Raw genomic sequence first — 21,728 nt, 5'->3', positions numbered from 1 at the left:
TGTGGAGGAGAAGGGAGGGGAAGCTCTTCTGAGTGGGGGTCGCCCTGTCTGTGACATGGCTTACTTGGCTGTGTGCGTAGCCGGAGTGGCCAGTGGGGCCACGTTACCTTGAACTCTGCCTGTGTGTGGGGAAGAGCCACTGAAGGGCTGCTGGCAGAGATGCCCATGGGTGTAGCCGTGTTTGGCATGGATTTTCCAGCTGCAACATGAAAGGTGGTTTGGAACGGCTCCACAGAGGTGGGGAGGCTGCTGTCACAGAGACTGCTCCAGGAACACAGCGAGCATGACGGAGCCAAGCTGGGCTGAGGGGCAGAAGTGGCAGGGGGAGCTGCTGCTGAGTGGCCCCCACCTGGCCTGGGTCAGCTGGGCTGGAGTGGGGCTGGACATGGTGATGGGCTCCCTGCAGGTGTCCAGCTGGGAATTCGTGTGCCGCTCGTGCCTGAAGAAGACACTGCACAAGCTAGAGGGCATGATGCGCATCCTGCAGGCTGAGACCGCTGCGGGCACCGGGACGCCCACTGCCATTGCCGACAGCATCCTCAACATCACAGGTGTGGGCGCCTGCTGCTCCCTGGACCTCTCCCCCACCTCTACCCCCCTTCTAATCTCTGCCCCCCACCAGACCTCTCCCCGCAACCTCTCCCCCAACCTCTCCGCCACCTCTCTCCCCACCAGACCTCTCCCCCAACCGGGCCTCTCCCCCCGACCTTTCCCCATGACCCCTCCCCCCACTTCTCCCCCTAATCTCTCCTATCCGTAGGCGACCTCATCCACCTGGCCACCTTGGACGTGCAGGGCCCACAGCCCTCGGAGCTGGGGGCAGAGCCGCCATCGCTACTGGTGGCGTCCAGGGCCTACCAGCTCTCATCGGCCCTCATGGGCATCCTCATGCGCTCCCGTGTGCTCAACGAGGAGCCCCTGACCCTGGCGGGTGAAGAGATCGTTGCACAGGGCAAGCGCTCGGATCCACTGAGTCTGCTGTGCCAGGGCGACGCCTCGGGCCCTGGCTGCCATTTCTCCATCCCCGCAGCCTTCAGCGGGGCCCTGTCCAACCTCAGTGATGTGGTGCAACTCATCCTCCTTGTCGACTCCAACCCCTTCCCCTTTGGCTACATCAGCAACTACACTGTCTCCACCAAGGTGGCGTCCATGGCTTTCCAGACACAGGCCGGCACCCAGATCCCCATTGGGCAGCTGGCCTCAGAGCGCGCCATCACCGTGAAGGTGCCCAACAACTCAGACCAGGCTGCCCAGGGTCACCGCATCCCTGCTGGCTCCGCCATCGTCCAGCCCCAGGCCTCAGTCAGTGTCATGGTCACCCCCGAGAACAGCAACCCTGAGGCTGGGCTTCACCTGCAGCTTACTTTCATGGTGCTGAACGGTGCGTGGCATGGTGGGGCCCTCGGTGGGCGGCCTCCTCTTCCCTCCTGTGGCCCAGCCTGTGTGGGGCAGTGGGGTGGCCAGGTGAACAGGTATTTCTCGCGGGCACCCCCAACTCGTGGCCTTCGGTAAAGTCTCCTGCTTCATGGAGCCCTGGGGGCCTCACTGGAGGGCAGCGGGGCAGCTGGGGAGGGCTTCCGGGGTTGTCCCCTGGGGTGTGTGAGCTGCCCGGGCAGGGGTCTGAGCCTGCACATGCCACCTGCAGAGCACTACCTGCCGGAGGAGCCTGAGCCCTACCTGGCCGCCTACCTGCACGCTATGCCCTGGCCCAACGAGCACAACTGCTCCGCCAGCAGGAGGATCAGCCCGGAGGTCCTGGCAGGCGACGACCACAGGCCTTACACCTTCTTCATCGCCCCGGGGTGAGCACGTCCTGCCCTGGACCTGGGAGCAGTGGGACTTGTTGGCGGGGTGGGGCTGGTCTCTGAGGGCAGGTGGACATGATCGGATCCGTACGTGCCAGGGCCCGAGGGCTCCCCATGGGGTTTGGGGAGCGGGCCAGGCCAGGTCTGGCCATGATACCCCCAATTCTCCCAGGACCAGAGATCTGGGCGCGAGCTACTACCTGAACCTGACCAGCCACTTCCGATGGTCAGCACTGGAGGTGTCCGTGGGTCTGTACACGTCCCTCTGCCAGTACTTCAGCGAGAAGGAGATGGCGTGGCGGACGGAGGGCCTCGTGCCCCTAGAGGAGACCTCGCCCAGCCAGGCTGTCTGCCTCACCCGCCACCTCACCGCCTTCGGTGCCAGTCTCTTTGTGCCTCCCAGCCATGTCCACTTCATCTTCCCCGTGAGTGGTGCTGCATCCTTGGACTGCTGGGGAGCCCCGGCTCCGCCCTGAGCAGGTGAGGGCTGGGCTGCGCCCCTGGGGCCTGATGGCTCTGTCTCCCTAGGAGCCAGCCTCAAGTGTGAACTACATCGTCCTGCTGACGTGCACTGTGTGCCTGGTGACCTACGCGGTCACGGCTGTGATCCTGCGTAAGCTGGACCAGCTGGACGTCAGCCGGGTCCGCGTCATCCCGTTCTGCGGGAAGGGGGGTCGCTTCAAGTATGAGATCCTGGTCAAGACCGGCTGGGGCCGGGGCTCAGGTGAGGGGGGCCGCCTTCCTGACGGGGACTCTTGTAATAGAGGGGTGGCTTCCAGCAGGGGTTTGGGTCACCATGGCTATGCCAGGCAGCAGCTCGTTCATCTGCACAGCGACCTGTGGGCACGCAGTGGGCTCGTAGTCCCTGTGGGCAGCTGCTGACGTGCGCAGCCGGGTGGAACAGCCTGACGATTGGTGTGGGAAATGATTATTAAATGGTAATAAGTCGTCCTGGTGAAAAGATTGTTTTCAAGACATCAAAATCTCTTGAATTTTGGTTAAAAATGTGGAAAGAAACGTGATGATGTGGAGTTAGTACAGTGTAACAAAGCGTTAGACGCTGAGAACTAAAGTGCCTTATTTCTTTGTGGGAAACTTACCAAGAGTAGTTTGAGCAGCGCTTGCCTTCTCATCTGTAATTGCCACCTGAGGGGGCATCTTTGTGCCTCGGCCAGCGGACACTTTGCTGCCGACCTCTTGTCGTGCTCTCCTCACTGTGAAGTACCTCTGAGAGTTCTTTCCACGTGAAGTTTTTGCCGGCATCCATTGCTATGTGACGTCTTCATCCTTTTTGTCGCAACCATTGCTCTCACTCATGTTGGTGAGTTTGCTGTCAGCAACGGCCTCTCCAGAGCCCCTGGGGCAGCGACAGTGGCCCCGTGGTCGGCTGTTTCTTTAGTCGTGTGTTTGCCTTTGATGCAAAGTTCGCTTCCTTGGTACCATTTTTCATTTCTTTGCTGTGCTTTCATCTTTGTCACCGGGTTCTCTCTTTTATTTTTTTAATTTTTTTTGGCTGCGTTGGGTCTTCGTTGCTGCTTGCGCAGGCTTTCTCTAGTTGAAGTGAGCGGGGGTCTACTCTTCATTGCAGTGCGTGGGCTTCTTTCTCACTGTGGTGGCTTCTCTTGTGGAGCATGGGCTCTAGGTGTGCAGGCTTCAGTAGTTGCAGCACGCGGGCTCAGTAGTTGTGGCACACGGGCTTAGTTGCTCCATGGCATGTGGGATCTTCCTGGCCCAGGGCTCAAACCCGTGTCCTCTGCGTTGGCAGGTGGATTCTCAACTACTGCGCCACCAAGGGAAGTCCCTCTCTTTTATTTTTAGTTTTTAAATTTTTTTCTGGTCCTCTGCGTTGATGACGCACTTTTATAAAACGTCGTGTAGGTTTATCACTGGGGACATGGGGCAACACTGCTGTGCACTTGGTGGTCCGTGAGGGGACTGAGAGGTGTATGGTGACTGGTCACCAGCAGCCTCTGGGAGAGGTGACGTCACCCATCAGGACGTGCATCCCTTGTGTAGCGGACTGAAGACTGGCAGCCACCTTCACGTTCCAACGCTGTTACTCACAGTTAAGGCACCACCACAACTGGCATTTGAATTGTGTCACTGGGGGCCATTCATTTAATGGTTTGAGGCGACTGAGATCCGTTTGTATCAGAGCCGCAGGGCGAGGGCTGCCTGTGCCTGTCAAAGGAAGGTTGTCGGGACAGACTCGCCCGGGGTCAGTGTCTGGTGGGCGGCAAACCCAGAGTCCTGCCCCCTGTCCCTCCATCCTCCAGGGACCACAGCTCATGTGGGCATCATGCTGTACGGGGCGGACAGCCGCAGCGGCCACCGGCACCTGGATGGGGATGGAGCCTTCCACCGCAATAGCCTGGACATCTTCCAGATTGCCACCCCACACAGCCTGGGCAGTGTGTGGAAGATCCGCGTGTGGCATGACAACAAAGGTCTGGGGGCCCCGCTGCTGCCGCCCCCACCCCCCTGCTGCCCACCCAGCCCTGACCGCCCTGCCCCTCCCCTCTGCAGGGCTGAGCCCCGCCTGGTTCCTGCAGCACGTCATCGTCAGGGACCTGCAGAATGCCCGCAGCACCTTCTTCCTGGTCAACGACTGGCTGTCAGTGGAGACAGAGGCCAACGGGGGCCTGGTGGAGAAGGAGGTGCTGGCGGCAAGTAAGGCCCTGCCCCGGTGGCGGGCCATAGGGTGGGGGTGGGGGGCTGGGGCGCCTGGCCCTGGGACCTCCTGAAGCCCTCCTGTCCCCGCCCAGGTGATGTGGCCCTGCAGCGGTTCCAGCGCCTCCTGGTGGCCGAACTGCAGCGCGGCTTCTTTGACAAACATGTCTGGCTCTCCATGTGGGACCGGCCACCTCGGAGCCGCTTTACACGTGTCCAGCGAGCCACGTGCTGCGTCCTCCTCATCTGCCTCTTCCTGGGTGCCAACGCCGTGTGGTACGGTGCCGTGGGAGATGCTACCTACAGGTGGGTGCTGTGGGGGTCAGCACGCCCTCCCTCTGCCCAACCCCCAACCCCTCCCGCCCCACCCCCCAAGCCGGCCCCGTCTCTCCTCTCCTGCCACAGTGTGGGGCCCGCGTCCAGTCTGATCCCACTGAGCATCGACACCATCGCCGTCGGCCTGGTGTCCAGCCTGGTTGTCTACCCCATCTACCTGGCCATCCTGTTCCTCTTCCGGATGTCCCGGAGCAAGGTGGGTGGGGCTCCTGGAGCATGGGCATGGCTGCCCCTGCCGAGGGCTGTGCTGTTCAGTATGGCAGCCAGAGAGGGGTCAGGAGCCAGGGGAGAGATGCAGGGTGTCAGAATCAGGAGTGAACAGGGGTCACTGCCGACACCACGGAAGCAAACAGGACTGGCTAGGGAACTGGCTGATGCCCATGTCTCATAAGAAAGGGTCATACACCATGACAAGTGGCTTTTCCCCCAGGAACCCAGAATGGACATCCTTAGCTGTATGTGGCTGGGTTTTTTTGAGGGGGGGCGGGGGGGCGGTTTAATTTTGGCCATGCCACAGGGCATGCAGGATCTTAGTTTCCCGAATAGGGATCAAACCCACGCCCTCTGCAGTGGAAGCACGGGAGTCCTAACCAGTAGACTGCCAGGGAATTTCCCATATGTGGCTGTTTTTATACGTGTGTGTGTGTATTTTTTTTTCTTTTTGGCTGCGTTGGGTCTTCATTGCTGCGCACAGGCTTTCTCTAGTTGCAGCGAATGGGGGCTACTCTTCGTTTTGGTCCACGGGCTTCTCACTGCAGTGGCTTCTCTTGTTGCGGAGCATGGGCTCTAGGCATGCAAGCTTCAGTAGTTGTGGCACGTGGGCTCAGTAGTTGTGGTGCACGGGCTTAGTTGCTCTGAGGCATGTGGGATCTTCCCGGACCAGGGATTGAACCCGTGTCCCCTGCATTGGCAGGCGGATTCTTAACCACTGTGCCACCAGGGAAGTCCCTGGCTGTTTATATTTAAGTTGATTAAAATTAGATAAAATGAAAACTTCAGCTTCTCCATTATACCAGCCACACTTCAGGTGTTCTGTATTGGCCTGTGGCGAGTGGTTCCTGTGATGGACAGTGTAGGTGTAGAATGTGTGCATCTAGAACATTCTCCAGGACATCACTGCTCTAGACTCTGCCTGCCAGGAGCGAGCATGCCTCCCCACAGCAGGGGCCCAAGCTGCCTCCCACTGACCGCCTGCCTCTCCTTCAGGTGGCCGGGGGCCCGAGCCCCACACCAGCAGGGCCGCAGGCGCTGGACATGGACAGCTACCTGGACTCATCTGTGCTGGACAGCTCCATACTTGCCTTCCCAGGACTCGGTGCTGAGGTGCGGGCTCCCCAGGGCCTGCCCGGATGGGGTCGTGTTCTGGGCAGCCTGGAATCAGGTTTCCTCTGTGCTTCTCAACAGGCCTTTGCTGGACAAATGAAACACGACTTATTTGTGGAGGATTCTAAAAGGTGGGGGTCCCTAGAGGAAGCATGAGCCGTTTCTCCTGTAGGTCAGCTGCGCCTCGCATGTGCCGCGTCACGTGTCCTCGTCCGTGTGTCGTGGGGATGTCCCGGGAGTGTTTGCTCAGCAGCCCCGCATGTCCATGTGTGACGGGACTTGGGTTGGGTATGTGTGCAGACGCGTCTTCCGGGCTCCCCTTGCTGACCTGTCGCCTGCAGCCTGGTGTGCTGGCCATCCAGCGAAGGCACCCTCAGTTGGCCAGACTTGCTGAGTGACCCGTCCGTCATGGGCAGCACCCTGCAGCGGCTGGCCCGGGGCCGGATGGGCCGCACGCCGGGCCCAGAGGATGACAGTCTCTCCCTGGTCAGCCCCTCCTCACCTGCCAAATACTTCTCAGCTTCAGGTGGGTGAGCAGGGGTGGGGAGGGTGGTGTCCCCCAGCTCCCCCCAGGAAGGCTCCAGGGCTGACACATTTTGCTCCCTCCAGATGAAGACCTGATCCGGCAGATCCTGGCCGAAGGGGCTGGCAGCCTGGCCCCCACCCAGGACACTCAAGGAGAAACGGACCTGCTCGCTGGCCTGTGAGTGCCCCTGCCTGCGGGTCGGGGGTAGCAGGGAGCCCAGCCAAGTAACCCTGCTCCCTGTCTGGGCCTGCCCTCGTGCTGTCCAGCCAGTGTGGGGCTGGGGCGAAGTTGTTAGGCCTCAGAATCCCTCATCTGTTGAAAGACCTCGTGGGGTCACCAGGGCCCAGCCAGTGTTCCCTTTAGGGTGGCGGGAGGGAGGGGTGTTTGAGTAACAAAAGGTCACCAGTGTGAGGCTGGCAGGACCTGCCGTGATGCGGGGTCGTTGCAGGCTTCTAAATAGCTAATGTTTTTCCTTTCGACACTATTTCAATTTCATGGTTTTTCTTCTCTTTTCTTTTTTTTTGGCCGCACGGTGGGGCTTGTGGGATCTTAGTTCTCTGACCAGGGATTGAACCTGGGCCCTGGCAGTGAAAGTGCTGAGTCCTAACCACTGGACCGCCAGGGAATTCCCTTCAGTTTTATGTTTTTAAGAATGTCTCAACTTCTTGGCTGGTTTCCAATTTAGTAACAAAGATTCACATAGAATTACCTCATACCTCTTTTCTCATCTGTATCTATTTTAATATCCATATTTCCATTCCTTTTAACTCTTCTAATTTTCAAGCATCCAAAAATTACTGAGATATACAAACTTTCCCAGAACACAGAGAAAAAGGTAAAGCTTCTCAATTCGTTTAACGAAGACAGATAACCATGCCATGATGGAATTTTAATGAAGGAATTGCCAATCAATTTGGAAACCTATGCTATGAGGAAGCCCTGATAGTAATTAGCAGCTGACCACCCCACCATCTCCAGCCCAGAGCCCTCCCTGACACCCAGGTCCAGACATCCACCTGTCAGTAAGCAACTTCTCCACATGAGTGTCCAGGGCAGCACAGACTCGCACAGCAACACAAGATGTCTCAGGAAAGGGCAGGTGCACTCTTGGACTGACCAAGACAAAACTGTTGGATTCATTCTTGACTCTTCTCTTTTGAAGTACTTCCTCACACGAGCCTTTAACAGATTCTGTCTGCTACTTTCCAGATTCGGAATCTGACCTTCTCTTCACCTGCCCTTGTACCTTCCATCCAAACATCATCCTCTGCCTGGACCATTCCAAGGCTGACTCAGCAGAGTCCTGTTCCTCCCTTACAGCTCACCTTCCTTCTCCCTGCAGCAGACCCTGCCACTGCCCTCCTGGGGTGGGGAGGGGGGCACATTGGTACGGGCTGTTGGTGGGAGGCCTCAGCTCTTCCCCATCTGGACCTCAGCACTAGGCTGCTTGAGCGTCCTCACAACATGGCGACCAAAGTGAGTGGTCCAGGAGAACGAGGTGGAAGCCATAGTGTCCTTTGTGGCCCAGCCCCTTATTCACGCACAGTCATTTCCACAGTATCCTCTTGGTTAGGAGGAAAGCATCACTGGGGCCATCCCGCAGGTGGCCTGCTGCAACTGGGCACAGTCCTCACGATGCTCCCCCAACCACACCTGATCTGGCCCCACCCCCTCCCTGTCCCTCTCCTGCCACCTCCGTCACCCACTTCCTTTGGCTGTGGCTTCCCTTGCTCTTCTGTCCTCATCTTTTATATTTGCTGCTCCCTCTGTCTGGAGGGTTCTTCCCAAGACAGGAGCCTCATGTTCTACTTCCTTCAGGTCTCCTCTCAGATACTTCCTGATCAGAGCCTTCCTTCCTGCCCCGTGTAAATAATGTAAAAGGCATGGGAACGTGGGCGCGTGCTCGTGCAGGGCAGAAACAGGCCTCTGTCTCCATGTCCTCCCCTGCTTCGCTTATGCTTTCTCTCTGCTTCCCCCACCAGCACGTGCACATGACACGCACACGGACTGTGCTCTTGTCTCTCAGTGCGTAGAGCAGGGCCTGGCATCTAGTTAGGGAACGTCGTGCTGGTTGTGACCGAAGGCGTCAGTGAACCCAATCAGACATAGCCTTTGCTCTCCCGCAGCTTAGAGTCAAGTGTCAAACTTTATGTATTCTAGCTGAACCACTGATCCCAATACGACTTGTTTCTATCTGCATGTATAATATAAACACACGTAGAGAAAAACGACTGGAAATAACTATTAACACTACTGTTCCTTGCATGATGGAAATCTACTTTCTACAAATAATTTATGCTACTTTTATAATCAGAAAAGTCCATTTCAAGAAAAAATTGTGTCCTGTGTATTCATGTCTGTTCTCTCTGGGCTGTCCCACCTCCAGAAGCCATAATGCCTTTTATTCCCTGGGAGATGCACAAAACCAGAAAGGTTCGCCACCACTCAGCAGCAGGCATGTCTGGAGGCCCATTCTCTTCAGGGCACAGCTGTGCGGACCCGCCGCTAAGTGTGTGCACTTTGTCCCCAGTTCGTGGCTGTCACCGTCTTGCTTCCCTCTTTTCTTTCTCCCTCTCTCTCCTCTCTGCTCCGGCTCCCGTAGCTGCCCTCTCTCTGTAGCAGCTCTGGAGCCCGGAAAGTCAGGTCGGGTGGCGCCGGGAGAGACAGGCAGCTCGGCATGTGAAAGACACGCGTACGTTTCCTTGTCCAGAAGCCGGTCTTGGGTTTCGTGTACAGGGAGGCCTGGTTTGCTGGCATAGAGATCAGGCTGGGGGACAAGGCTGGAGGCTGGATGGTGATGCTGTGGGGGGCGATGGCTGCTGGAGCGGTGGCAGGACGGAGGGGCAACAGGTCACAGCGATGTGAGGTGAGGACCGGGTCCCGGAGGAGGTGACCTGGTCCCTCCCCAGAGTGACCAGTGCTGTTCTGGCCTCCAGCACCATCTCTACCTGGCTTGTGGCAGTGTCCTCTCTCTCCATGGGCCAGGAGAAGGGAATGCACAGGCCCAGAGAGGTGGGCTGGCCGCGCCTTGGGTGGCATGTGGGCCAACAGGTGAGTGCTGGCTGCTCCCCTCTGCCTGTGCCTCAGGTGCAGTGCCCCTGGTGAGAGGAATCAGACGCTGATGCTGCCAGGGGAGAGGGGGCTGCCCAGCCCGAGCCTGACATGGGAGCAGCCCCAGCCGGCAGAGCTGTCCAGGACAGGTGCGCTCCCGAGTCCCCAGGTTGGCCCTCCCCACCCCTTCCTCTGCGCTGCTGGTGACCTGTCTGTGTCTGCCTCCCCAGGGCTGGTGGAGGGTCTGCGGAAGCGACTGCTGCCGGCCTGGTGTGCGCCCCTGGCCCACGGGCTCAGCCTGCTCCTGGTGGCTGTGGCCGTGGGGGTGTCAGGGTGGGTCGGTGCTGGCTTCCCCCCCAGCGTGTCTGTCATGTGGCTCCTCTCAAGCAGCTCCAGCTTCCTGGCTTCGTTCCTCTGCTGGGAGCCACTCAAGGTAAGTGGGATGCAGGGGGGCCAGGCTGCCAGCCTCTGGCACCCACGGGCCCCTCTGATGCCAGCCCTGGTCCAGGTCCTGCTGGAAGCTCTGTATTTCTCGCTGGTGGCCAAGCGGCTGCACCCTGATGAGGATGATACGCTGGTGGAAAGCCCGGCAGTGACGCCCGTGAGCGAGCGTGTGCCCCGCGTGCGGCCGCCCCATGGCTTTGCGCTCTTCCTGGCAAAGGAGGAAGCCCGAAAGGTTAAGAGGCTGCACAGGATGCTGAGGGTGAGCTCAGGCCACGCAGCCAGCACCTGCCCTGCCTCTCTGGCCTCCTGGCCAGGGCAGCATCTTCCAGGAGGTCCTGCCTTTCTCAAAAACCTCACCTGCACCCTCTTTCTGACCACCAAAGGCCCTTTAGCAGGTGGTATAGGGCTCTGCAGCCCCCGCCCAACTCCCTCCCATCACCTCCTGGCCCATCCTGCCCAACTCAAATGCCTGCTCCTTCCTGGCCTCACTGGGCCCTGGTGCGGCTCCTTGGCCTTCACGGACCACATCTGCCCCCAGGCCTGGCTCTTAGCACAAGGCCCCCTGGCTGTGGGCACTTTGCTGCCCAGCGTCCGGAAGCCCTGCTCTGTCACGGGTGGGGCGGGGGCAGGCTGGGTTCGGCTGACTCCGGGTCATCCCTGCCCCCCAGGGCCTTCTGGTATACATGTTCTTCCTGCTGGTGACGCTGCTGGCCAACTATGGGGACACCTCGTGCCACGACCATGCCTACCGCCTGCAGAGCGCCATCAAGCAGGAGCTGGACAGCCAGGCCTTCCTGGCCATCACCCGGTATGGACGCCCCGATATTCAGGCACAGGTCTGTCTTCTTGGCCAGGGTGGTGCTGATGCTGACCAGGGTCCACCTTGATCCCACCCTTGGTCCAACCCAGCCCCTAGGAGATATTGGGAAGTATACCTCAATACATTTTCGGTTGTCAGAACTGGAGTGGGTGTTGCTGACAATGGGTAGAGACCACAGATACTGCTCAACACCCTACGTGACCAGGACAGCCCCACAATAGTGTTATTGGCTCCTGAGTGTCAGGAAGCCCAGGCTGAGGAACCAGGTTGTGCCTCGTCCCCTGGGGTAGCACTGGCCGCCTCCCCCTGGCTGGGCCGGGGCTGCAGTAGCAATGCTGTCTGGGCCTCTGACCTCTGGTGGGCACCGGAAGCTGAAGGATGGAGCATGTGACTCTGTCTGGTGTGGTCAGGTCTGATGAGTTCTGGCCGTGGATGTCCCACGTGCTGCTCCCCTACATCCACGGGAACCCGTCCAGACCAGAGCTGGGGCCCCCACGACTGCGGCAGGTGCGGCTACAGGAAGGTGAGCTGGGGAGGGGCACCCTGGCACTTACCCATCCTTTTTTTCAAAGAGAAGTCTTTGGCCAGGGTCTGGTTCTAACTCCCTTAGCTGGGTGACCTCAATGTCTCGATGTGTAGGTGAGACAGTGACATCTGTCTTCTGGGTTGCCGGGAGGGTTCGGTGAGGTCCCATGGAGCTCAGCCTAGGAGGCTGGTGAACAGTCAGTGCTCCTGGTTTGGCCGGGCTCATTCCCCAGCCCTCTGCTTTCAGCGCTCTGCCCGAACCCGCCTGGCTCAAGGGCCCCTACGTGCTTAGCAGCCTCAGGTGGCTTCAGCACCAGCGACTACGGCATTGGCTGGGGGAGTGCTGCCCACAACGGCTCTGAGATGTGGGCCTACTCGGCGCCGGACCTGCTGGGGTGAGCACGGAGGGCAGGTCAGGGTGCCCAGGGGGCAGGGGGAGCTCCCCTGAGGAGCCCCTCGTTCCAGCCCACTCCCAGGTTCTGCATGGCGCCAGCTCTGACACTGTGCTCCTCCCTGGCAGCGTCTGGTACTGGGGCTCCTGCGCCGTGTATGACAGCGGGGGCTACGTGCAGGAGCTGGGGCCCAGCCTGGAAGAGAGCCGCGCGCAGCTGGGCTTCCTGCAGCTGCACAACTGGATCGACAACAGGTGGGCGCCCTGCCCTCAGCCCCCTCCCGACCCCCGCCCACTGTGCACATCGGTCACATCTGCGGGCCGGCTCACTCCCACGCCCAGCTTCCGCTGCTTCCGATCATCCCCTGAAGGAGCCCAGAGAGCCTGCCTGCAGCCCCGCGGCCTCCCCGCTGCACGCCTCACCCTCCCCTCAACACCTGCCCCCAAGCCTCTTCTGCGAACGCATTGGCTTCTCCTGGCGCGTCCCCTTCCTTCCCACCCCATCTGACTCCGGGCCCTCCGCGCAGGAGCCGTGCAGTGTTCGTGGAGCTCACGCACTACAGCCCGGCGGTGGGGCTGCACGCCGCCGTCACGCTGCGCCTGGAGTTCCCGGCGGCCGGACACGCCGTAGCGGCGCTCAGCGTCCGCCCGTTCGCGCTCCGGCTCCTTAGCGCCGGCCTCTCGCTGCCGCTGCTCACCTCGGTAGGCCCCGGGTGGCCCCGCCCCCGGGTGGCCCCGCCCCCGGGTGGCCCCGCCCCGGGTGGCCCCGCCCCCGGGTGGCCCCGCCCCCCGGTGGCCCCGCCCCCGGTGGCCCCGCCCCCGGGTGGCCCCGCCCCGGTCCTGACCCCTCCCCGACCCCGACCCCGACCCCGACCCCGACCCCGACCCCACAGGTGAGCCTGCTGCTGTTCGCTGTGTACTTCTCTGCGGCTGAGATGCGCGCCTGGCGCAGGGAAGGGCGTGCACGCGCCACGCGGCCTGGGACCTGGGCGCGGTGGCTGCTGGTGGCGCTGACGGCGGCCGCAGCGCTGGTGCGCCTGGCCCAGCTGGGCGCCGCTGACCGCCAGTGGACCCGCTTCCTGCGTGGCCGCCCGCGCCGCTTTACCAGCTTCGAGCAGGTGGCACAGTTGAGCGCCGTGGCCCGCGGCCTGACCGCCTCGCTGCTCTTCCTGCTTTTGGTCAAGGTGAGTGTTGGGCCAGTGTGCCGGGGTGAGCCGGCGTTGGCGGGGTCGGTCGGCTGACGCCCTGTGTCCACAGGCTGCCCAGCAGCTGCGCTTTGTACGCCAGTGGTCAGTTTTCGGCAAGACGCTGTGCCGGGCCCTGCCAGAGCTCGTGGGGGCGGCCTTAGGCCTGGTGGTGCTCGCCGTGGCCTACGCGCAACTGGCTGTCCTGGTAGGTGCCAGTGGGGCCATCGGAGAGGGTGGCTTAGCCCAGGCCGCGCCTCACTCATGCCACCTTCCCCACAGTTGGTCTCCTCCTGCGTGGACTCACTTCGGAGTGCTGCCCGGGCCCTCCTGGTGCTGTGCCCCGGGGCTGGGGGTCCTGCCCTGTGCCCTGCGGAGTCTTGGCGCCTATCCCCTGTGCTGTGCACGGGGCTCTGGGCCCTGCGGCTGTGGGGTGCCCTGAGGCTGGGGGCAGTCCTCCTGCGGTGGCGGTACCACGCTCTGCGTGGGGAGCTGTACCGCCCAGCTTGGGAGCCGCAGGACTACGAGATGGTGGAACTGTTCTTGCGCCGGCTGCGCCTCTGGATGGGCTTCAGCAAAGTCAAGGAGGTGGGTACGGCCCAGTGGGGGGGAGAGGGACGCACCCTGGGCCCAGCTGAGCCCAGGGCGCAGCCGGACTGACCGAGCCCCTGTGCCGCCCCCAGTTCCGCCACAAAGTCCGCTTTGAAGGGATGGAGCCCCTGCCCTCCCGCTCATCCAGGGGCTCCAAGTCTTCTCCGGATGTGCCCCCACCCAGCGGAGGCTCCGACGCCTCCCGCCCCTCCACCTCCTCCAGCCAGCTGGATGGGCTGAGCGTGGGCTTGGGCCGGCCAGGGCCCCGAGGGGAGCCCGAGCCTGAGCCCTCCCGTCTCCAAGCCGTGTTTGAGGCCCTACTCGCCCAGTTTGACCGACTCAACCAGGCCACGGAGGATGTCTACCAGCTGGAGCAGCGGCTGCAGAGCCTGCATGGCCGCAGGAGCAGCGGGCCCACAGCCTCACCTCCCCCTAGGCCCTCCCCAGGCCTGAGGCCAGTCCTGCCCAGCAGCCTTGTCCGGGTCAGTGGAGGCGTTGGCTTGGCTACAGGCCCCAGCAGGGCATCTCTGCGGGCCAAGAACAAGATCCACCCCAGCAGCATTTAGCCCCAGGTGATCTGGGCTCATGCCTCTTCTCTGGGGTGGGCCTGTGGCTTCACTCTGGCCCCTCAGAGCCAGAGCAGACACCGCTCAGTATTATTACCTTCTGCCACCCTCAAGGTTTCGGGCCAGGCAGCACGCAGGTCCCCCAGAGAGCAGGCAGCATTTGTCTGTGTCTCTCTGTGGGCTTCAGCACTTTAAAGAGGCCGCGTGGCCAGCTAGGACCCAGGGTCCCCTCCCCAGTTCCCTGTGGGAGGACACAACAGTATTGGACTGAGTGCCCGGCCTCTGAGATGCTAATTTATTTCCCGAGTCCTCAGGTACAGCGGGCTGTGCCCGGCCCCACCTCCTGGGCAGACATCTCCCCCTTGCTAAGGATCCAGGCTATGGGGGATGGAACCTGCACCTCCTGTCATCCTCCCCCCTAAATTATTACCTCCTCTGTCCCCCTGCTGAGTGCATTCACCTCCAGCTGCCGCTGTGTGTCTATTGTCTGTCAGTAATTTATGTGGGGTTAAAATGTATATATTTTTGTACGTCGCTTTATTTTTCAATAGGGCCAAGGGGCCTGGTGGCTGAAACAGCCTGTGCCCACTGTCACCCACCTTGAGGGGGGGCTGGGACTGCAGAGCTGGCCTCCCTCCCCAGACACCTGCTCACACAGCTGGGGAAGCAACAGCCACTTCTTGGCTCCAAGTCTGGCCTTGGGCAGGTGCTGGGCAGAGAGGGCGGTTGGAGGGGCACAACCACCCCAGGCCATTCTTGTCACCAACATGGCCTTATTCTCCTCCCCTGCCCAGGCCTGCTGGTGGGTCTGGGTGAGGGGCAGCATCAGTGCATGGCACGGGGCCCTAGGGTGGGTAGGGGGAAAGATCTCTCCCCGGGGGCTGGCTCCCGGGCCAGGGGAGGTGAGCATGACAGTGCACGTGTGAGCCTTTCCTGAGGGCAAGGCCCCAACAGCAGCCTGACAGGCCCCCTCCCCACTCCAGTGGGCATGGCCAAAGCTACAGCCTTGATCCCACTCCACCCAACAGACGAAGTCAAATAAATGAGTTGACTGACCGTTCCAGTGTCTGTGTCCACTCTGGTGTCTGTGTCCAAGCGCACAGGCGGGCCACACCAGCACTTTATTTGCACAAATACCACCCAGTGTGCCTCTCGGGGGCAGGGAGAGTCGGCAGCACGGCTGCTCAGGTGACAGCTGGGGGAGCCCAGGCACGTGCTCAGCATCTCAGAGAAGTCTCAGCGGGACCAGGCACCAGCCCCCGTGCAGCCTTACACGAACTCAGTGAAGTCATCCACAGAGGAGACAAGGCGCTTCCGCTGGCCTGTCTCATAGGTGGGTGTGGGCTCAGCTGGGGCCTGCGCGGGGGCCTTGGCGTGGCCGGGAGGGTGAGTCTGCATCAGCGGCAGGCTGGCGTTTGAGTAGTGGGCTTCCTCACGGATCTGAGGGAGAGGGAGCTTTGGCAGCAAGTCGAGAAGGGGTGACGCACGCTCCCCAGGCTGGATACCAGCACCCCCAGTCAGCCGTCATGTCTCTGAGGGAGCGCCCCCCACCCCCAATGCCCAGCGTGCCCACGGCCCAACCTCCCTACCCGGTGGCGGAGCCGCTTGATGTGGCGGAGCCTGGCAATCCACTTGGAGGGATAGGTGTCAGTGGGGTTGGAGCGGCTGTGGTGCACCTGTGAGGCCATCTGGGGTGGGGAGGGCAGAACAGTGAGCCCTGCACAGGTGGCGCCTGTAGGCCTGTCCCACCCACCTCCCAGGGGCCACCTCTGCTCACATTTGCGTGCAGGGCCATCTGACGGGCCACGAAGGGCAGGTTTCGGTCAGACACGATCTTGGCCACGCTGGTGTCCACGAGGCCCTCCATGTCTGGGGAGACACAGCACTCACGTGGGGCTCAGAGCCCCGGGCGCCTCCCCACCTGGCCCCGCACCTCACCTTTCCTGCACTGCAGCGACACCAGGTTGCACTCATAGTCCAGTGGGGTGATGATCACGTGGACAAAGTTGAACTGGCCCTGCCCGGACAAGAGCAGGGGTCACCCCAGCACCAAGGGCCACTTTCTGCCACCCCACACTTAGCCCAGGAGGGCAGCAGGCCCGTTGGTTAGACGCTCGCTAACTCAGCACGTGTAGCCGCCACCTGCACACCCACACTTAACTCCTCATCTGGCCTGGGGGCCACCACCCTGTCACCCCTCTACTGCCTCACCTACAGCCTGCATAAGCCAGACGGTCACACAGCTCCCAATCCCTCCACACTGCCCAGGGCTTCTGTGCTGCCGAGCAGACACCTGCCTCACTGTTGGCTGAGAGCAGCATGTGGAGCTCTGCAAGTTCCTGGGCTGCCCAGGATGGCACACGGAGCACCCACACCTCAGGCCCCTCCGAGGTTTCCTCCCACCCATGTGTGTGTGTGTGTGTGCATGTGCCGTCGCCCCCCCACACACACAACAGCTCTACAATGCAGGAGGCCCACTTCGGCCTCCCCAGACACTCCTGCCTCTACCAGAGTCTCTGCCCCAAACCCCTGGGGGTCTGTGTTCAGTGACCTCCTCCAAGGCTGCTCAATGCCACTCAGAATAAATCCCAACGCCCCTGAGTACTGGCACCTCAGACCCTGGGCTGCGCCAGGCACCTGCCCACTCGGCCTTGCAGCTCGTCCACACGTGGCCACCCTGTGACAAGCCACCTGCATTGAGCCTGCCTTCTCCCCGCAGGACCTCGAGCCCCAGCGACCTCCTCTAGGAAAAGGAGTGATACCAGACCCAGCCCAACCGCTGAGCGACGACATGAGGGACGGACTGGGGGACAGGGCTGTTACAAGTAAACGCTGCGTACCCGCCACCTGCCGTGCACCCGCCAAGCACAGTCGCACAAAACCCACAGCAGCGCATGGCTCCAAGAGGAAACCAACGGGTGTTGTCCTCATCAGAGGAGAGGACACGGCCCAGGTGGGGGCCCGCCACCTCAGGGGGGTACAACAAGCAGGTCGTGTTGTCACCAACGCTGACCCAGCGGAGCCCGCTATCTCTGCTCAACACAGAGCAGGGGGCACTTCCCCAGAGAGATGCGGCTTCCAGCCTGGGGCCCAGATCCATGCCCACCTGCCCTTTAGACCCCTTGCTCACTTTGATGGTGCCGAGCTTGAAGTCCTCGCCAGAGTCGTTGTAGACAATGGACACGAAGTCGTTGCCCAGGTGGCGCTTCTTGTCACAGCGGTGCTTGTCCACGTCCTTGGTGGGCATCAGGGTGGCAATGTGGAAGACGGCTGCGGGGCGGAGTGGAGCTGAGCGGGGTGGCGCCAACACAGGCAGGATGCCAGTGAGGGCTCCTCAGGCTGAGGCTGGGGGCCAGGACAGGTGGCAGTGGGTGCAGCCCTCAGTGCCCCTGAGAGGAGCGCTAGGTTTCTCCGGAGGCTCCTGAGGGCCCGCAGGAGCCAGGAGGAGCGGGCTGGGGAGGGCACACACCTTGCATGATGTCGTCATGCCAGCAGTAGGTGAACTGGCCGTCCTCGCCGCACACGTCCAGGCCGCCCAGGTACACCTTGTCCGGCTGGCAGTCCTTGAGCTCGATGAGCTTGCCCAGCCCCGTAAGGAACTCCGTGTACCTGTAGGAGCCATGCTCATTGGACAGGATGGCGAGCTCACTGTTGCTCTGCAGGGAGACAAGCGGGGCACGGTGGCACCTGCTCCCAGGCCACCCCCCAGCCACATGCTGCCCCTCCCTGGCTCTCAGGACCCCAAGGGCTTATTGCTGCTGGGGACCCAGAGGAGGGGTGACTGGTGTGGCTGGGAAGACAGCCCCACTTCTGCCATCAACCCGACTCAGGGCAAGGAAGCTTCATTCCCATCGTTGGCCAGGTGTGTCACCCCGCTCCCCCACTCTCTCGTAACTAGCCTGTCACTAAACTGGGCCAGCTCAGCTTCAGAACACACCCAAAGCCCTCGGCACCCCTTTGTCCCCGCTCCTCCAACCTGCCTCTCACTCCACCCACTGCCCCACCTCTGCCCGTTCTCAGCCTCAGCCAGAGGGTGCTTTTGAGACTCAGGTCAAGTCAACTTGAACCCTTCGCTTGGAACCACCCGAGGCCCTCCCGTCTCACTGGGTGCTGTGAGTCCCCGCCACAGCCCCACTGCTTCCCACCCCCACCGCCCACGCCCCGCCTGGCACCCCTCCCCTCTGTGCCGGCCCAGGAGCGCACTATGCCGCCCCCACCTGCATGCGCGCTCGCCTCCCTCACTTCTTCCAAGTCTGCACTCCATGTCACCTCCCTCGGATCAGCGACATGAAAAGCGTGCCGCTCACACCTGTGCAGGCTCCCTGGACCCGCCACCTCCTCCTCCTCCTCGGTCCTCGCCACTCCGTGCACCACGTGCTCACACACTACCTGTCACTCTCACTCCTGGGTCCCTGGCACTAAGCTCAATGGGCACCCGACGCTCCAGCGGCCCTGCAGTGACCAAGCTCTGCGGAGGACAAGGGCCCAGACCCCACCCCCACCCCCGATGGGGTGGATGCTCAGCTCTGCCCAGCATGCAGGCTAGCCCCTGCCAGCCTGGCAGCCTCACCTGGCCTTCTCCCACGTACAGGACGGCGATCTTGTGTGTGTCATACGATGGGATCTGGTCAAGGAGCTGCACTGACCGCTCAAAAGACTGTAGCAACAGAGCCCTGCCTGAGCCCAGGGCAGAGGCTGTCCCCTACCACCAGCCCTGCCCAGCAAGCCCCAGCCCAATGCCTGTCCAGGAGAGGCCTCTCCTCACGCAGGCAGGTTACCGCAGGCTGCCGTGGGGACCTGAGGCCGTAGCCCTCCACGAGCCTGGGCTATAGCCCCCACTGCCCAGCCCTGGGGCATCATCCCACTGTGCACCCCCAGCCAGGCTCCAGGGGAACCCTGAGGGGAGAGAGGGCCCGCCTACCTCATTGGGTAAAAGGATTGGCTTGTTGGACTCATCACCGAAGAAAGGTGAGTGGTAGAGCTGCAGGAACACAAAGCTGCAGGGGAAGAGAGATGATGGGGGCTGGGCTTGGAGCGACAAGCCCAGGGCCAGGGTCTCAGCCGATACGGTCACAGCCCATGTGGAGAGCAGCAGGGCCCGAGCCTCATCACCCAAGGAGCTACCCTCTCCTGTGGCTCCAACCAGCCACGGGGCAGAGGATGTGCAGACCTGTACCCCAGCCTGCTCTGCCCTGGGCCCCTTAGGCACCACGTCCCCACAGGGAACATCCAGGCACTCCCACCAGGAGGGCGAGGCTCACCTAGGGTTGATACCCGGCACCTTCTCGGTATTGGAGGTCCCAGCTCTGCTCTTGAAGGCGTCCCTCTCCACCCTCTTGCCCCTGCGTGACGGGGCCGAATCAGAGATAGTGTAGCCTCGAGGCCGCAGCCCACCGGGGGAGCGGGGACAGCTTGAAGGCAAGGGACCCTCAGGCTGGGTGGGACCCTGGCCCTGGCTCTCTTCGCCTGGGGCTGACCAGGCAGCACCTTCCCTGTCCAGGATCCCTGACTGTGACCGGGCCTTGGCCTCAGGGCTCAGCCGGCCGACATCAGCCTTGTCCCCAGGGTCCCCAAGGATGTCCTGCAGGGTCTGTAGTTCAGGCGATGAGCTTGACTTGCTCAGGGGCTGCGAGGGCTGGAAGGCGAGCTCCACAGAGGGCTGGGAGCCCTCAGAGGAGACGGCCCGCTCGATGGGGATCCCCCCAGCAGCCAACTCCTCGGCGTGGAATGACTTCTCCTCCTGGCTGGAGGTCGAAGATGACTGCAAAGAGCGTATCCAAAGAAAATCTTCATCAAGAGGCACCACTGAGGGGACTTCCCTAGTGGCGCAGTGGCTAAGAATCCCCCCGCTAATGCAGGGGACACAGGTTCGAGCCCTCGTCTGGGAAGATCCCACATGCCGCAGAGCAACTAAGCCCGTGCGCCATAACTACTGAGCCTGTGCTCTAGAGCCCACGAGCCGCAGCTACTGAAGCCCACGCACCTAGAGCCCGTGCTCCACAGCAAGAGAAGCCACCACATTGAGAAGCCCGCGCACCTCAACGAAGAGTAGCCCCCGCTCGCCGCAACTAGAGAAAAACCCATGCACAGCAACGAAGACCCAACACAGCCAAAAATAAAGTAAAAAAAAAAAGACAACAATGAAAACTCAATATACTAAAAAAAAAAAAAAAAAAAAGAGGCACCACTGGCCCCACCTGGAGGCAACAAGGCCCCACCCGTCCTCCAGCCCAGGGCCACGGAGCTGCCCAGCACCAAAATGATGGTCCCCCCATCCCCCGAAAGCACCTCCCTGTGCCCCACGCTCAGCAGAGGAGACAAGAGCCCCAAAGACTAAAGGATACCAACAATAAGAAGCTATATCCCTGGGTAGACCACTGGAAAACCCCACACTGCCTTACAGCAGGGACTTGGTAGAACATCTAGCTGTTTTTTTAGATAAGAAAAGGCAAGGGGTGGGGTGGGGGGGACAGTGGACAAACTTTCTAGAGTTCAGATCAAATCAATGATGTGCCACAAAGCTTAAGGTGGAGGTCCTGCAGCTGCCCCCACCCCTGACTCAGCCCCCGCCTCCCACCCAACACCCCCCTCTGCCTCTCAGTAGCTGGGCTTGAGGTCTAGAGGCCCGTCTGGCCATGGAGGTCCAGATGGCAAGCACCGACAGGGACCCTCAGGCCGGCTCTGGTCCCCGGCTGCACTCACCCTGCTGAAAGCTTCAGCGTGCCGATAGCGCCCGTCTGTGCCTAGGGTTGCCTCAAAGTCTTCCAGTTCAGGGGGCTCCACTGGCAAACTAGCCTCGCTTGGATTTCCCTCCTCCAGAACTACCGCAGAGTCTGGAAAGACACACACGGTGCTGCTGGGTGCCGGCCCGGCCGCCAGGAGCTCACGTGGCCTCAGGGGTAGCAGCTTTTCCCCCATGAGAGGGCACAGCGGCCCTCCAGCAGGGCCACCCCCTCCCATCGAGCCAGCTGGAGGAGGGCACTCTTGAGCACCCTGGGTGTGAGCCCTGACACAGGGTGTCTCCTACTTGGGCTCCCAGGGGTCAGGATGAGAGGACATCTGGCTCCCCTAGTCCCCACCCACCCACCCACCACAGTGTCCACAGAAGCCATCTCTGCTCCTTCAGCAAGGCAGGTGGGCAAGGGCAGGCTGGACCCCCATGAGGAAGCCCCCCACCCCGCCTGAGACGGGGCCTCGGCCCAGGAGGAGGGCATGCCTACACCAGCCCTCAGGAACTGGGGAGAAGCCAGAGCTCCTCCCTGCTTGACCCAGGTTGAAAGACTGCAGCGGGAAAGTCCCTGTGTGGGAACACAGGCTCGGGAGCCATTCTGGAGAGTGGAGGCTCGCCTTCTGAGTCCGGGCCGACTCCGAGCTGGGCGCGCTTAGGAGAGAGCATGACGCCCCCAAGTGGCATTTCCTGTGCCAGCGCCAGGGTGAGGGGGGTGAGAAGAAGCAACGGAGTTAGAGCTGCCCGCACGCAGCCCCGCACACGCGCA

General features: G+C 61.6%; 2 protein-coding genes across 2 annotated transcripts in view; one reads left to right on the top strand and one right to left on the bottom strand.

The window, feature by feature from the left end:
* PKD1 (polycystin 1, transient receptor potential channel interacting) overlaps positions 1-15,294 on the top strand; it is a gene marked incomplete at its 5' end in the record, with an annotated part of 47,888 nt that extends 32,594 nt beyond the window's left edge. Inside the window, 26 exons of the mRNA XM_079718317.1 lie at positions 407-551; positions 761-1,381; positions 1,646-1,802; positions 1,978-2,230; positions 2,334-2,529; positions 4,082-4,252; positions 4,332-4,475; positions 4,571-4,781; positions 4,881-5,007; positions 6,018-6,134; positions 6,216-6,265; positions 6,476-6,660; positions 6,744-6,837; positions 9,748-9,860; positions 9,942-10,144; positions 10,220-10,414; positions 10,824-10,963; positions 11,386-11,498; positions 11,748-11,895; positions 12,021-12,146; positions 12,419-12,593; positions 12,785-13,075; positions 13,149-13,283; positions 13,358-13,663; positions 13,759-14,238; positions 14,784-15,294. Of these exons, the coding sequence (XP_079574443.1) occupies positions 407-551; positions 761-1,381; positions 1,646-1,802; positions 1,978-2,230; positions 2,334-2,529; positions 4,082-4,252; positions 4,332-4,475; positions 4,571-4,781; positions 4,881-5,007; positions 6,018-6,134; positions 6,216-6,265; positions 6,476-6,660; positions 6,744-6,837; positions 9,748-9,860; positions 9,942-10,144; positions 10,220-10,414; positions 10,824-10,963; positions 11,386-11,498; positions 11,748-11,895; positions 12,021-12,146; positions 12,419-12,593; positions 12,785-13,075; positions 13,149-13,283; positions 13,358-13,663; positions 13,759-14,232 (4,890 nt within the window). The 3' untranslated portion in view covers positions 14,233-14,238; positions 14,784-15,294. The remainder of the gene's footprint in view (positions 1-406; positions 552-760; positions 1,382-1,645; positions 1,803-1,977; positions 2,231-2,333; positions 2,530-4,081; positions 4,253-4,331; positions 4,476-4,570; positions 4,782-4,880; positions 5,008-6,017; positions 6,135-6,215; positions 6,266-6,475; positions 6,661-6,743; positions 6,838-9,747; positions 9,861-9,941; positions 10,145-10,219; positions 10,415-10,823; positions 10,964-11,385; positions 11,499-11,747; positions 11,896-12,020; positions 12,147-12,418; positions 12,594-12,784; positions 13,076-13,148; positions 13,284-13,357; positions 13,664-13,758; positions 14,239-14,783) is intronic.
* TSC2 (TSC complex subunit 2) overlaps positions 15,295-21,728 on the bottom strand; it is a 38,195-nt gene continuing 31,761 nt past the window's right edge. The window contains exons 33-42 of the mRNA XM_079718318.1: positions 20,935-21,065; positions 19,494-19,993; positions 19,154-19,229; positions 18,803-18,889; positions 17,702-17,888; positions 17,363-17,502; positions 16,171-16,249; positions 16,010-16,101; positions 15,822-15,920; positions 15,295-15,672 (exon numbers count right to left, since the gene is read on the bottom strand). Of these exons, the coding sequence (XP_079574444.1) occupies positions 15,502-15,672; positions 15,822-15,920; positions 16,010-16,101; positions 16,171-16,249; positions 17,363-17,502; positions 17,702-17,888; positions 18,803-18,889; positions 19,154-19,229; positions 19,494-19,993; positions 20,935-21,065 (1,562 nt within the window). The 3' untranslated portion in view covers positions 15,295-15,501. The remainder of the gene's footprint in view (positions 15,673-15,821; positions 15,921-16,009; positions 16,102-16,170; positions 16,250-17,362; positions 17,503-17,701; positions 17,889-18,802; positions 18,890-19,153; positions 19,230-19,493; positions 19,994-20,934; positions 21,066-21,728) is intronic.

The sequence above is a fragment of the Hyperoodon ampullatus genome (assembly GCF_949752795.1).
Source record: "Hyperoodon ampullatus genome assembly, chromosome: 14".
In the NCBI taxonomy this organism is placed as follows: Eukaryota; Metazoa; Chordata; class Mammalia; order Artiodactyla; family Ziphiidae; genus Hyperoodon; species Hyperoodon ampullatus.
Note: the sequence above shows the minus strand (reverse complement) of the source record. Positions and strands in the feature narration are given on the sequence as shown.